This window comes from Vanessa tameamea, chromosome 6, assembly GCF_037043105.1.
Source record: "Vanessa tameamea isolate UH-Manoa-2023 chromosome 6, ilVanTame1 primary haplotype, whole genome shotgun sequence".
NCBI classification, from domain to species: Eukaryota; Metazoa; Arthropoda; class Insecta; order Lepidoptera; family Nymphalidae; genus Vanessa; species Vanessa tameamea.
The window spans coordinates 9,727,189-9,742,249 of record NC_087314.1 but is presented as its reverse complement, the minus strand read 5'-3'; the positions used below and the strand labels follow the sequence as shown (position 1 = coordinate 9,742,249).

The window sequence follows — 15,061 nt, the reverse complement described above, 5'->3', positions numbered from 1 at the left end:
AAATATGCATCGGAGAATTTAAATGGTAAGAAAGATAAGATCAATAAAATTTTATTAAACAATTGAAAGCCTGTAAATATTAATCATAGCTGGGTTTCTTTCGTTTTGACGAGAATATTTAGGTTTTATACAGTATAGTTTCGCAGCCAAATATGAGATGAATTATAAGCACAAATTAAGCATATTAATTTTCGGTGCGATTGTCTAGGTTTAAATCCGCAATCATTGGTTAAACCACTGGGACATCTTGATTAGTTCGATAAAGTCAACTAGTTTTAACGTAGTGGTCGAAATTCGACCAAAATCATTATTCAAAATTTAAAGAAAACTATCGAATTTGCATACTTTGAACATATATTTTTCTGTTCTTAGTTCTGTGTTTTTTTTCTATTATTGATAACACTAAAGCTCGTAATAGGTGTTAAAAAAAAGAACATCGACTGATAATAAGAGGGTAGATAATATATATATATATATATATATAGTTTTTAAACGTGCCCTGACTAAGTTTTGTGCTAGGCGGACACGTATAATTAGCATATACCCGAAAAATATCATAAAATATCAGACGCTCTACTGACGCTTGAGACTACTTAAAATGACGGTTTAGTCGAAGAATTGTTATATCATTCAGTTTTGGTTATTCCAAAATATATTTTTCACATACTAAATGTTAATTATTTTATACATTTAATATTTTTTTTAAGCGATGAATTTACTAAATTTCGCAAAGTTTTCATAGAGTTAGGATCAACTGATATTATCGTATTGTTACTATCGTTAACATAAGAATTATTTACTAATCTAAATTGATTTCAATTGTTTTGTAAAATTATACAAATACTGAGATATATATTAATGATTTAAAGAAAGTAGTATATATTGTAGTTACAATTATTTGAAATAATATGTTAGATAAGTAGAATATAGTTGGCATAAGTTTAATAATACGAGAACACGTTCCTGATAAGTTTCCGGTTGAGTGAGTATTAGAGATTGCAGATCTTACTCTGATGCAATAAGTAGGCACGCGCCCGTCGAAACTTTGTTGCAATATAATAAAAAAGATACATAAGTAATAGCTAAAATACTAATAAAAAAAAATCGTGTCTAATTTCGTGTATTATACATTTTTATAACTATGTGTTTTAATAAACAATTATTCTTAAGGATAATTATAATTTTTTTTAATATGATAGCTATATTTATTTTTGAAGTTCCGCATATTTTTCTTGGAATAAACACGTTCTACGTACCAAAGACGTCGAAGCTTAAGTTATATGTACAAGTCACAAAGGACTTTAGCCTAAATAAATATACCTACAATAGTGACACCTCGTTACCAGTATGATGTCGCAAATGGTCTTGCACTGAAAAATATATCTGCAGCTCGCGTATCTAGGTAATGCGAGGAATATTACCTGCCATATAATTGGGCGATGCAAATGCACTGCACCGTCTAAGACATTTTTATGGCACGTGAAAGAGTTAATAGCGCTTTACGTTAAATTTAAATGCTGTAATTTAAACGTGCAGCGCTCACTGCGCAGTTGGCAGATTTAATTTTATGATGGATGAGTTTTTGTTGCGAATTTAGAAAGGGAAGTTATGAAATTGATTACTTTGTTTGAAAGTTTGAATAACATAATATTGATAAACCTTTTTTAATTTTTAATACTAGTTGTGCCTCGAGGATAGACTCAATTAATTTTTTTTAGTACCTATTATTTAATGGTACAAAATTATGTTAGATATTTTAAACTACGCAACGAATTTTGATGTGGTTTTTATCAATAAATAAGAGGAAGGTTTATATGAATAATATATGCATATTATAGTAAAGTCGAGAATTTCAACTTTCTTTATAATTTTTCTTTTTATGTTTGTTCTTCAATCTAAAAATTATGTAGTAACCCTTATACGGGTACACCATTTGAAGCCGTGACGGGTAGCTAACAATAATCACGGATGTAGAACAACAGTTTTCATTGTACGAGTCCAATTTTTTTAAACTTAATTACTTATAATTATGCCTAAAATAGCGTTAAACAATTACATTTGTAAACTTTAAAGATTACCCGGACGAACAAACAAAAGATAAATAATAATAATAAAATAATATCATCGGCGCCATACGCAAATGAGAGCAAAATTTCAGCTCAATCGGGCGGGGAATTATTTTGTAACTCGGCCGTTTGATTTGACCCACAGGTAAATAAAAGGTTGTACAATAAAATTATTTTATGAAATTCCAAGTTTTGTCTAAATTTGTTTACTTTTTTACAAAGTTTATTAATAATATAATTATAAATAAAATATTTAAATACTTAAGAAATAATCAATGTTAGTTCATATAAATTAAAAACCCAAAATATCTGTTCATATAAATTAAGGTAATTAAATCTTGTAAATGAACCTGTAAATTACTTAATATTTTAGTAAATTCACTGCTGTTCAATGTTAATTGTTATTCAGGTTGACGAAACTGGCGCATCAGGCGGGTATCGGGCGTCCCTTGATCGTAGATAAATGAATTATGTCGGCAGCCCTCATCCATCACTGTCCGTTATTTTAAGATAAAAGCTGTAATGTGCGCAGGTTCACTTCAGCGCCAGGCTATGCTCCTGAGAGTCGGCTATAAAAAATTGGAGTGATACAAGACCATTTATGCCGAGCCTGGTAATTTTTGATCTACTTTTCCTTCGTTATTTTTTCACCCGATTTTTTTTTTATTGTTTAACATTTCTACTGTGTCAAACGTTCATGATAAACTCTAGTCAGTACTTTATAAAGGTTACAGCAATGAGTTAGAAGAGAACAATAATATGAAACAGTAGCATTCAAATTGCAAATTCTCGCACGGTTTGAATATTTTTTGAAAATTTTACTATTTCTGACGATAAAACTATTATTTTATTATTAGATAAGAAATATCTGATATTACTAGTAGTGCGTCTAGCTCATTAAGTGGCTATAACACGTGATTCATACCAGAAGCGTGTATGAAATATTTGTAGTTTTTATTCTTTGCTCGTCGGGAAATATAATAGTGGATTGAACGTTAATTTCTCTGATAAAATTCTGCCGGAATCCGTAGTGGAGAAGCGTGGTGGAGTAAGTTCCCAACCTTTTACTTAGAGGAACGGAGACCTTCATCAAGCAGTTAATAAACTGATGTATATATTTACTTCATTTGTCACCTTAATAAATATTAAGTTTATTGATGTTATTCAATAAAGCAAACATTGCAATTGGAATTTATAATATTATAACTATGGAGCATGAAATTAAAAAAGCAAGGCTGCGTTTTGCAGGATTGTGAATCGTCGAGGAAAATAGGAAATTTAAAGCCGTATGACTTCTAACGTTTTCTATCGAACTTTATCGTCGTCCCGATTCAATTACATTCATTGAATGCAAATCTTTAGCGAAAGTCGAGTCTGATTGAATCGATTAAACTTTTACCTTTTCAATAGCAATTCAAATTGAATGTTTCAAAGTAGAATTAACTGTTTACTGCGGAACACCGACGGTCTTTGTTTGTCGAGCCACTGACGACTGTAATGAAAGGCTCGGTGGAGAATGAAAAATATTTCCGAAGCGTATCGCATTGAACAATACGTAACGACAGTAAAACATTTTAAGACAAGGGTTTGTCGTATTTCTCTCGAATTGCACTCGGCTCGGTGATCGTTACTTACCTAGGGTGTAATTTTGAGGAAACGAAGCGGTTTTTTGGAATGCCTCGAATTTCAGAGTAGGTAAAGCATAAGCCTGCCTTTATTATTGTTACGATGCGGAATTTAGAACAACCCTTTTAAAAGGTCGATGTTATATGTACTGTAGATATAAAACGTATATTGTAATTGAATATGTTAACAAGTGTTATACCTAACTAGGTACTTTTTATTTATTAAATTTATTCATATTATTTGGCGGGGTAGGGCTTTGTTATTTGGTATGAAGCAATCTTGAACTTCGAGGAAGCGCATAGGCTTCTTTTTTATTACATTAATGTACTCTTGTATTCCAGACTATTCGTTTCGTTTTTTTTTTTAATATGTGCATATATTAAAAAAAGGCTTATTGAATATGGCTAGAGCTGTGTTTCAAGAGACTGCTAACATTGCATAAATTGATATAAACAGTGTATTAAATTAAAATAAATGCAATAAGCTATCGCGATGTATATTTAACATTTCATACATTACATTCATTCATTCCAGCTCGTGACTGTTGAAACCACGGTTCAAACGCGAATATAATATTTTAAACATCAACAAATAATCAACTTTTAAATAATAGCAACAAAATCTTGCTGTTTGTACGATTCTTCAATATTATGTATTGGCACACAGGAAAATGTTTAGCTTCAAAACAGCAGACAAGCTGTGTGTTCAAGACACTTCAATTTTTTTTGTAACGTTTGTATATTGTTGAGAGTAACCATTTCCAGTATATGTTACAACTAGCGAGTCTAGTTTCTTGTGCCCTTATCGAACCATGCAAATATGAAACTCAGCAATAAAAGAGCGTTACAATCTTTCTTCTTATAGGATACTGGGTGGCGGCTGCGGTTTTGCTCACGTTTTAGGAATTGGTCTTCAGGTTAGCTATAAAGTACTATTCCGTGGAGTTCAAGCTACATCAAAATTTTATTATATTTGTTTCAATGGTTTGATCGTAAACGAGTAACAGATAGATAGACAGACAGACTAAGTTACTTTCGCAGTTATAATATTAGTATAAATTATTAAAAAAACATTATTTCGTTTTATTAAATTCCCTTAAATTTGTTTTAGAAATATTCAGAATAGTTTATTCCCTTACAAATATTCTTCAAATTAATTATATAAAATAGTCAAGACAAACAAACTAAAATAACAAAATCAAATTAAATGTCTCTCGCTTGAACATGGACACAAATATACTTCGCAATAAAACAACGCGTTATTTTTTAAATCATTTAATAAAATAAGTGACGTATTAATTTCTTATACAGAACACATTAAGAACAGTCATCCGCCTTCAAAAATTATATTATAAAGTATTACAAATAAGTATACCGGGGCCTCTTTAAAAGACGAGATTACATTTTCTTGGAACCGATGACAATATAAAGGGAAAAATTTAACGAGTTCCTGAACTTATTTCGCATTACGCAGCGAGACACTGACGTAACCTACCGGAAAACTTAATTCGAAATGAGACTGAAATATTCTTGATGATAAACAATAAACTTGATTATGATTAAAAAACTAAATCAATGTAACGAGCCTCAAAAACAGATCCTTGATTCCACAATTCTTACAATAATATGTACCTTTAAATGAAAAAAATATATATCGTATAAAATTAATTCGACTTCTACCGAACCGATTTTCTCGGTGAAAAAACTTAAGGCCGTTTTCTAAGTAACATCGCTATTCATCAAAGACTTCAGAAGTGTAGACATAAATATCTAATTCTATAAAGCTTTGTTGACAAAAACAGAAAAAATATATTTATAATTAATATACATATGTAATATATCCAATTATTTCATTTAGTTATATAATATATTTATATTATCTAATATTTCATCGGTTTATTTTTTTTACAAGGGTAAGTTTTAAGTACCGGTATCTATTACAAATAGTTTTGTAAAATTGTCTGGTAACTATCCAGACCACATTCCCTCGCCAATAAATTCATGCGTATCAAAATATATTCCGAATACACTATTTATTTCACTGTGAGGTCAGTTCTTGTCAATCACAGGCATTAATATAAAATAAAACCCGATAGGGATAAGTTATGTCACATGATGTGACAGCTGTCAAATGGTGCTATCCTTTTCTCCTAGCGAAGGAAGGAAAGGGACAACAATACATTTAATATATTACATTATAATTGAAAACAAGGCTAGTTGCCAGTAAATGTTATTTATTGCCAGTTAATGTTATTTATTAGGGTAGAAAAGAATTTAAGGTTAAAAAAAAATATATCTTAATTATAGGACTAGCTTCTTGTTCTTTATGAAGTTTAGTGCCATTGCATTCGAAATTGTCAATATTGTCTATGATGTTTTTCATAAAGGTATTAATTAACGGCATTTGAATTAAATAACGCGTCAGATAATATTAAACAAATCGAAAGTGATTTATTTATAAACAAATGTTTTCATACGAATAAAGATAAAAAATAATTTTAAGCCTTATAAATCAACACGAGTTATTTGTATAAATGGCACCGAGGGACTACAGTATTGAATATAAATCTACTAGATATAAAATAGATACGAACAAAAATTAACTATAATGTACAAAAAGCATCAGGTACGTATATATAAAAATACTAAAGTAAGCGTGTCTGACGTTCGCGTGGAATGAGATGAATCTGATATAACTACGGCGTAAAAACAATTTCATTTCGTATTGCAAGCTCGTTCAATTCTTCTCGCTGAGAAAACTCGTTATAACGATTTCACCGAACTAAAATATCATGCTATTATAAATGTGTTTCATATAAAACAATCAACGAATAGCACCTAAGCCGATATGTGAATACCATCGGTACTGTAAATGGCTAAGTCGAAGGTATCGGGCAAGCAAAGTTTTTAACATTTAATTTCATGAACACTGAATACTTACGCTAATAATAAAAATAAAATTACCATCTACATAGAAAAAACACATCCGATCATCGAAACGATGATTATATTACAGTAAATCATTTAATATCACTCTGAATATAATACAAGATTCGATAGACAAAGATATCTTTCAACAAGGATAACACTCACATTGAAACATTATAAACGATTTTACGTATTGCGAACGTCCACAGTTCATAACTCGGACTAAACCGTCTCTTCACGGTACATTCACGACACAAACTTTGATCAATCCACGTATTGTTTTTCTTTTTCTTTCCAACCTTTTAGGTTGAAAGAAACGCTATCCATTCGCGGTTAGCTCCTCTTTGAGCCACTGTGGTACGGGACGGCCGAGTCTCACCAATAGTTTGGACAGAGCCGTATTGTGAGGCGTATAGTATCGTCTGAGGAATTTCGCCGACCGATCCTCCATTGGTGGATATATGCGGCCTTTTGACTTTCCGAGGCATTTCGTTTTCTCGCTGCTCACGGCCTGGCAGAAGAAACCCTTTTTAGCATCGTATCTGAAACAATTGAGACGTTAATTTAGCGCTTGTTTACGCCACCCGCATCACTGGAGTTGATAATTTACTACTTTTTAATTTTCGTCCAGAATTAGAAGTTGAATTTTGTAAATCGCTAACCACCAAATTTCATGCAACTGACATAATTTCGTGTAGTTCGTAGATAAACAAACTATTTCTCATCTTACATGTAAAATTACAAAGCAATTATTAATTATTATCCGCAATATGAATTATACAGAGTATGAAAATTTTACCGAAATTTGATGTAAACGTTTCGCTTTAAATCAATTTCATCGCTCAAAATACAATAGTTGTAAAAAAACAATGTGAAATATGATCTTTTAAATAATTTACCACAAATGCGTCTCATTTTATCACATTTTAGCATTATATAAGACATTTAGTTAGCGTTAAAGCACGTTTAAATTTACACGTGATCAAAATGGTCGAAAAACAATCTGTGGAAGAAAAAGATTGAATATTTTAATACTTTGCCGTGACATTCAAAATAACACTTAAGTTTGAGAAAGCCTATTTTTCATATTTGTCTTTCTACCAAAAAATAGCCTAGAATATTCTCTATAGTATTGATTGTTTAACAGATACCCAAATATTGTAATACGTTCGATATCGAAAAAATATTTAGCACTTGCGTTAAATCTCTTTTTATACTACGTTTAGCGTTATTTTTGTAGCTTTAGCGGTTTAGGCTCCACGGTTGGCCAGATTTTCCATAGTTACACGTTGTTGATTTGGTGGGTACGGTAAACATGTGTACTTTACACTTTACAAAAAAGTATAGTATGGTAGAGATAGAAAAAACACGTAGTGTTAGGTAATAAGCTACACATTTTAACTTTTAAGTATAGATAAAAATATACTCACTTAAGAAGCTTGTTATAATCTAAATGCGGTATCTTTAAGAACTTCTGCAACGTATTCATAGCAGTCGCCGGTTCGGTCCGCAGAAGCGAACCGTCCAGGATGTGGACTTGGTGAGCGCTGTACTCCGACAGCCATCGCTCTAGGTAATGGCTGTACTTTCCTGGATTCAAGCAGCGGTTCCTGTTTATGACAATTAGAAAAATATTACACGACGCACAGATACGATCAAAACTTATTATTACGTCAGAAATGTATAATTTTTAATTAATACTATTGTAGTAACATTGCAACGAAATTATACTTTTAAATAATACACAGTGGATCCTAAAAAGTTTTGCTTAACACAATTGATAAAATATTAGAAAAAATATAAATTTGGCTAATTTATGCTTAAATTTGGAAAGGAAGAAAATTTTAATGCACCATTACAAACCTAATCCTTGACCTGATTCGGAGATTTATAACCATTTAGTTATGAAGTAAATTATGAAAATATAACACCCCGTCCATATAAAACGCAACTGTAAGAGCACTCACTCTTTATTATATTCACTCTCAGGCCGATGGAATAGCAGTACGATAGAACCAGAGAGTGCTCAGGCTTAGACCAAATGGCTTGATGTGTTTTCTGATACAAGGTAGTGTGGCACTACCAACGTCTTAATTACGGGCTGACAATTCTAAATCAGGAAAAAAGTACTTTTTTATTAACCTTAAGATCAGCAGTTCTTCAAGCAAGACATTATACCTAAAGTAATTAGTTCCATTCCTATAAACAGTTTATCACAAATCAGTGTCGTTTAATGTTTAAGAAATGTTATTAGAATGATACTTTAACGTAACATACTGTAAAGTGAAAAACTATATAAAGACATATGTGCCAACAATCGATCTCATTTAAAGTAAAATACAAATGGTAATTATGTACGGCAAACTCGTTCAATCGTAAATGCATGATTTGTAGATGATAAAACCATTCGCTTGTACCGCGAATTGATGGCTGTCAATCTGATGTACATCATTATTCCTCGAGCATATTTTACCGATCGATAATCGTGGATGTATGGCAATTGTCCAATCACAATTACCCTGCTATTCCTACTACAAACTCCAAATAGAAATCTCTCGGGGAATATGGAACTTAATTACAACAAAGCAACGATTAATTTCCGATTTTCCAGTTAATTTTCGGTTTAGCAAATTTTCGGATTGCAAGTTTCATATAAACATTGGATACCTTACGTTAAACTGTTATGAAAAATTATATTTTATAACGTTAATATATATCAGTGATGCCACGTTTTTCTAGTAGCTAAAAAATTTGAATTGGTAGTTTTCACATTCCTGTGCCTCAGGAAGCAGGTAAGGCTAAAGCTGTTGGTATTCCCCGATGGAAACTCTCTGGTCGTGTCGGATGACTTCCCGATAGGATTATGAGAGTAAAGAATGGAGAGCACACCTGTGTGCCCACTTGTTCTCCTTAATACCTCCAGTACGATTGGGTAGTCTCCATGAGTACCGATCCTGAGGAAAATCAGTCAGGACATGATCATCATCATTACAATCAGATTATCAATTCCAGAAATGCCCTATTTAATCGACTACTTCATATCATTCTTTGGAAATACATAAATCCAATATAAACTATTGTAATTATACATAGAATTACATTGTTGCCGTCGAATTAATGTCAGGACATTATTTATTGGAAAACATACTTTATGATGATTTTCCGTACTGGGAAAATTAAATTATTTCCACTCTAATAACTACACTGCCAGTTCAGTACCTATACTCCTTACCTGTATAACGTTGGAATCAAAGATTACTGTATAAAATAGTATTTATTTATGAGGACCATACACAAATTTAGGATAGAGTACAGGATTGACTCAGTTTTACAGGGCGTGACGTAGCGAGTTGTAAATTATGCATTTATACATACAGTCGAATTTAGTAATTCACCTTGTCTAAATACTAGATTACAGATCAAAAAGTTAGTCCAGATATGTAGTGAAGTTTGCCAATAGCACACGGATGATATATATATTCAATAAGACATAATTAAAACTTAGTATAATTATAACAAAGTTAAAACGTGCAAGTAAACTATTAGTAGTTTTTTTACAATCCAAAATATAATCTCACGCTGAATTTGACGCTTTGATACGATGTATTATTATTTCCAAATATTAAATATTAGGAGTTCCTTTCACGTCAGTCTCAGTGAAGTCTAGATAAGTACAAATGCCAAATTCACTTCCAGGTTGATCTTCTGTAATTAAGTTATACCTTTGCTCTTGTAACCTCGTTAAAGTTCAAAGATTAATATTGATTTAAAAAATAAATAATTTCATAAACGATAATCAAAATATACCATTTGGTGTCGCGCTTTTGCGGTGTAGATAATTATTTCCTAACGTGCCGTCTCCTAGCGAAGATTGGCAATCAATGAGGGGATTTCAAATTTCGAAACTCAATTGTGATAAAAAAGTTAGCAGTATATAGTACCTATGTTATTATTAACAAATTTCAATTAAAATAAAAACGTACACACAAGAATCACTTAAGTACTTTTTTACTCAAGTTAATCCTTTGATTAACACATATCTGTACTCTCCGTCTACTTCGTTATTGAGGCGGCGATTATTGATCACTCTACTCTACTATTTAGGATCGACTATATAATTGTAACGGCCGCCTAGCGATGTAAAAAGTCGCAGAATCCATCCTGACCCCTTGGGCTATTGTCGCCCCCACTCCTAACACAAGTTTTAAGCTTAAATAGAGGGTTAAATAGGAATAGTGGTATAATCAGCCTGTAAATTTCCCACTGCTGGGCTAAGGCCTCCTCTCCCGTTGAGGAGAAGGTATGGAGCATATTCCACCACGCTGCTCCAATGCGGGTTGGTGGAATACACATGTGGCAGAATTTCGTTGAAATTAGACACATGCAGGTTTCCTCACGATGTTTTCCTTCACCGCCGAGCACGAGATGAATTATAAACAAATTAAGCACATGTAAATTCAGTGGTGCCTGCCTGGGTTTGAACCCGAAATCATCGGTTAAGATACACGCATTCTATACAGGAATAGTGGTAATTCTTTAAAATGTTTTTTCGTTTTTTATTGAAAAAAAAAACATACATCGTGTGCTACGGTTGTTTATCTTACATTTTGTTGATTTAATAAAATAAAATAATATTAACATATATTTGAATGATTATTTATAAAAATGAATATATATTTGTTAATATTGGTTTATATATCATCACAAACATACTGTTTAATACTGTACAATAAAATATTGAATATTTACAAACACATATAACTCCAGTGGCGCGTTATTCCAAGCGTAACAAAATTTAATAAAATATTCAATATTTTAACGATACAATTGAAAATGAAATACATTCACACTTACCTCAAGTCTCGCAGTGATTTCTGACTAGAGTCGTTCGCTGTGATGACGGTGTGGAAGGTGTAGTTGTTGGCGATGGGGTCACCGTGTGAACGTATGTGCTGGTACCAGGAATACGCTCTAAGAACAAGATATATATTTTTAAATCTGCTCCAATGCAACAAAGGTACATCAGTGTACAGTTAGTTTCCTTTGTTAATTTATTTTTTTCAAATTTAATTGTTTTTATTTAGCAGAATGAAAAACAAATCAAATTAATTCATCTTAACATAACATTTAAATATGTTTCAAAAAGATTAAATTGACTTCATAACCAGTTTTATTTGGATTTTTATTCTAAGAAAATTTCAAATACCCTTATCAAAAAATTACGAGACGATTCAATATAAATAATATAATTTGAATACAGGAAATAAATTAAATTCTATCTTCATTTAATGTTGCGTGAATTCGCCAAACTTAAATTAATTCTCAAGAAATATTATAATATAAATCCATTGAAGTAGTTCATTCAACAATAGGTTCTTGGAATGTGATTACAAAAGCTACAACCATTCAGATATAAACGAACATAAAATTACTACAAAGCTAACGAAATTCTCAGAATAATGTTGTACATTGAATAACGTAAATTGGTTTATTGTTCATGGAACTTGAAATTTTCAATAAAGCCAAATAAGTTAATCATTCAAAAAAGAGTCCAGTAACATTCCGTTATTAAGTTAATATCCATCTGATTGGCTAAAGTTAGCTAAGCTTAGAGCTTACTCTACCACGACGGTCCATTGCGGGTTGATAGATTCACATCTTGCAGATTTTCATATGACATAGGTTTTATATTTCTCATCACCGTCAAACAATGGGATTAATTATAAACGTTAATAAAAAGGTGCTTGTCTGGGTTTCAACCCGCATACGTCGGTTAGAATTCACGTGTTCTAACCACCGGGTAATTCTAGCTTTTCAAGTTTGACATGTTTTTTATTTTTTAAATTAATGCATATACGACGAATTTAGTAAAAATTCTTATTTTACTTTTTTTTTGTAAGTATCAAAGTCGAAAGTTCTAGATAAATTATATAAGCAAATGAATTCGAATTAAAATATTTGTACATCTGATTAATACGGAAGCGAAAAACTCAAATTTAAATAATTTAAAAATATATTAATAAATATAAAAATAAATTACTCAACTCCGATACGACGCTTATTAGGAAAAGTTAAATTTTTACTACGTTTGATTATATATTAATGCTAACAGTAATGCTGCCGAGGAAAATGAAAGCCCATAAATATCTTACAGCTGAGCTAACGCCTCTTGTTTTGCTAAAGGAAAGAACCGACCGCGCTCTTAATTATTTGGATTGGCGTATAGACGAGTACATGTGTGTGTGAGAATTCCTTGCGACATATTGGTTGGCAGATGGTTAAATGCGTAAGAGTTTTTGATACACGGATATATACCATGAAAAAGTATTCCTTTCTATACGTGAATTGGAATTATACGTTTTTGTTAAAAATAAGTCCAATGGAGGTATTTTATACTGACGATAAATATATCGTCAGTATAATTGCTGAGGTAGGCACCTAATACGCGATAAGGCAAATAAAATAAATCATTGAATATCGAAATAGAAAAACTCGATTGTTGATAATCAATGGATGTTATCCAAAATCGCGGAAATAAATAACTTATTTTCGAAAACGATTCACGTAAAATTTTCTTTGAAAGGAATGATTTATTTTTGCATGAATTAACTGCACCGGACGCATATTTTAAAGTTTTTTTCTTTCAACAAAACAGACGATATGCTCTTTGTCTTACTCGAGGCGGATAGCGAGCGACTGGATAGCAACCGGACTCCTATGAACGTTCGAGCTTCCTATTACATTCCGGATATTTTTGCGGTGTTAGGTGGTACATTTTATTTTTACTAAAAAACGTAACTGCATGAAAATTTTCCCACAACTGGGCAAAGGTATATCTAATTAAGAAGAAGATGGGGCTTAGTCCACCAGGCTGCTTCAATGCAGGTTGACAGAATTCCCGACACATGTAGCAGGTTTCACGACTTTTTCCTTCCCCGCCACGAGGTTAACCTGCACTTCGTTTAAAATTAACGCGTTCTAGTCACTGGGCCATCTTAGCACTTATTAATTTTAATATAGGACTTGTAAATATTAATGATCTGACTAAATATATGTATATGTCGCAGTGTCAGATAATTAAATACTTTGATTGTAATCTCTTAGTTTTGAACATAAAATGTCAGTTGTCAAGCAGGATAAGACAGATGTGGTCGCGGCCAATGAAATATTGTAAAAATCAATATACGATAATCCAGCTATCGATTTGTTGTATTATTTGTGAATATGTATGACGAAGACGGTGACCCCGAAACAAATAATACTGCCGGCCGTTATATACATATATATTCGTAAAGATTCCTGTCGATAAATGTTAAGTAAATAATAATTATTTACGAACAAATATTTAAAGAAGAAACGATTCAATATTAACATAAAAATATTATCCGTATTGTACAAATCGTATCCCGAAAAAAGATCATTTATTCAAGTAGCGCCTGGTCACAATATAGCCGCAACGAATACTCTCATGAGAAATGTACGTAGAAATAAGCAAGGCAGTATTAATTGCCTGTTTAGGGAGTGATACAGTAGGACCAAATTAACCAGGCGTATTGCGGTGAGACACTAATTTTCTACAGTTCCTTACAAATGAGTTTTTTCATACTAGCGGTTGGTTGGCTCGGATATTTATGTTGCTATTTACTTGAACCTGGATTACCGCAGGAAAACGAAAATTAAGTATTTAAAGCACGTCTTTTGATATCAAGTTTTATGAAAGCAGTATTTCCCTTGGAAATCTAAAATTTTCTGTAATATAGCCTCGGAATGCGGTATTTCCTTTATAACTCCGATATAAAAGTAAGATTTACATTAAAAATGTTCATGGCAAATGTAAAAATGTCAACGTATAAATAATAATTATTTCATCTGTAATATCCGGTACGTACGCTAATGATACTTCAACAAAATGTGACGTTCCGGAATGTATGTAAATACTGCATCATGTTAAGTGACTCTCGTATTTAAACACTGGTTTTCATAACAATTCGGTGAGCCTTTATTTTTACGAAAGTTCTTTGATATTGTTTAATGATGTAACATAAGGCGTATAATCTAGTAAAAACAACGCAAGTGCGATCCTGTGAATAAAATAAGACCGTTATAATATACAAGTTTAATACTTAGTTGAGAAAATAGAATTATTTGGGGGTCCGTCAGTCCTTTTACTTAAAATAGTTTAACAATCTTGCTACAGTGCTATTTTTATTTTATGAGGTAGTCGGGGCCAAATCATATGTGCCACCTAATAAATGGTCACCATCATTCACAAATATAATTTGCACTGTAAGAAATATTCACCATTATTTACTCAATCAATGTGCCATCAACCTTGGAAACTTGAACAACTGAAAGTGTATGTTGTTACACTGAGTGACACACGCTTTAAGCCGAAAAACAACCAGTAGCAAATAAGCAAGTATTGCAATTTGGCGGTAGAGT

General features: G+C 31.9%; 1 protein-coding gene across 2 annotated transcripts in view; it reads right to left on the bottom strand.

The window, feature by feature from the left end:
- Positions 1-4,950: 4,950 nt before the first annotated feature.
- LOC113393495 (bifunctional heparan sulfate N-deacetylase/N-sulfotransferase) overlaps positions 4,951-15,061 on the bottom strand; it is a 117,741-nt gene continuing 107,630 nt past the window's right edge. For both annotated transcript variants that reach the window (XM_026630397.2, XM_026630395.2), the window contains exons 13-15: positions 11,474-11,590; positions 8,050-8,229; positions 4,951-7,161 (exon numbers count right to left, since the gene is read on the bottom strand). In XM_026630397.2, the coding sequence (XP_026486182.1) occupies positions 6,939-7,161; positions 8,050-8,229; positions 11,474-11,590 (520 nt within the window). In that variant the 3' untranslated portion in view covers positions 4,951-6,938. The remainder of the gene's footprint in view (positions 7,162-8,049; positions 8,230-11,473; positions 11,591-15,061) is intronic.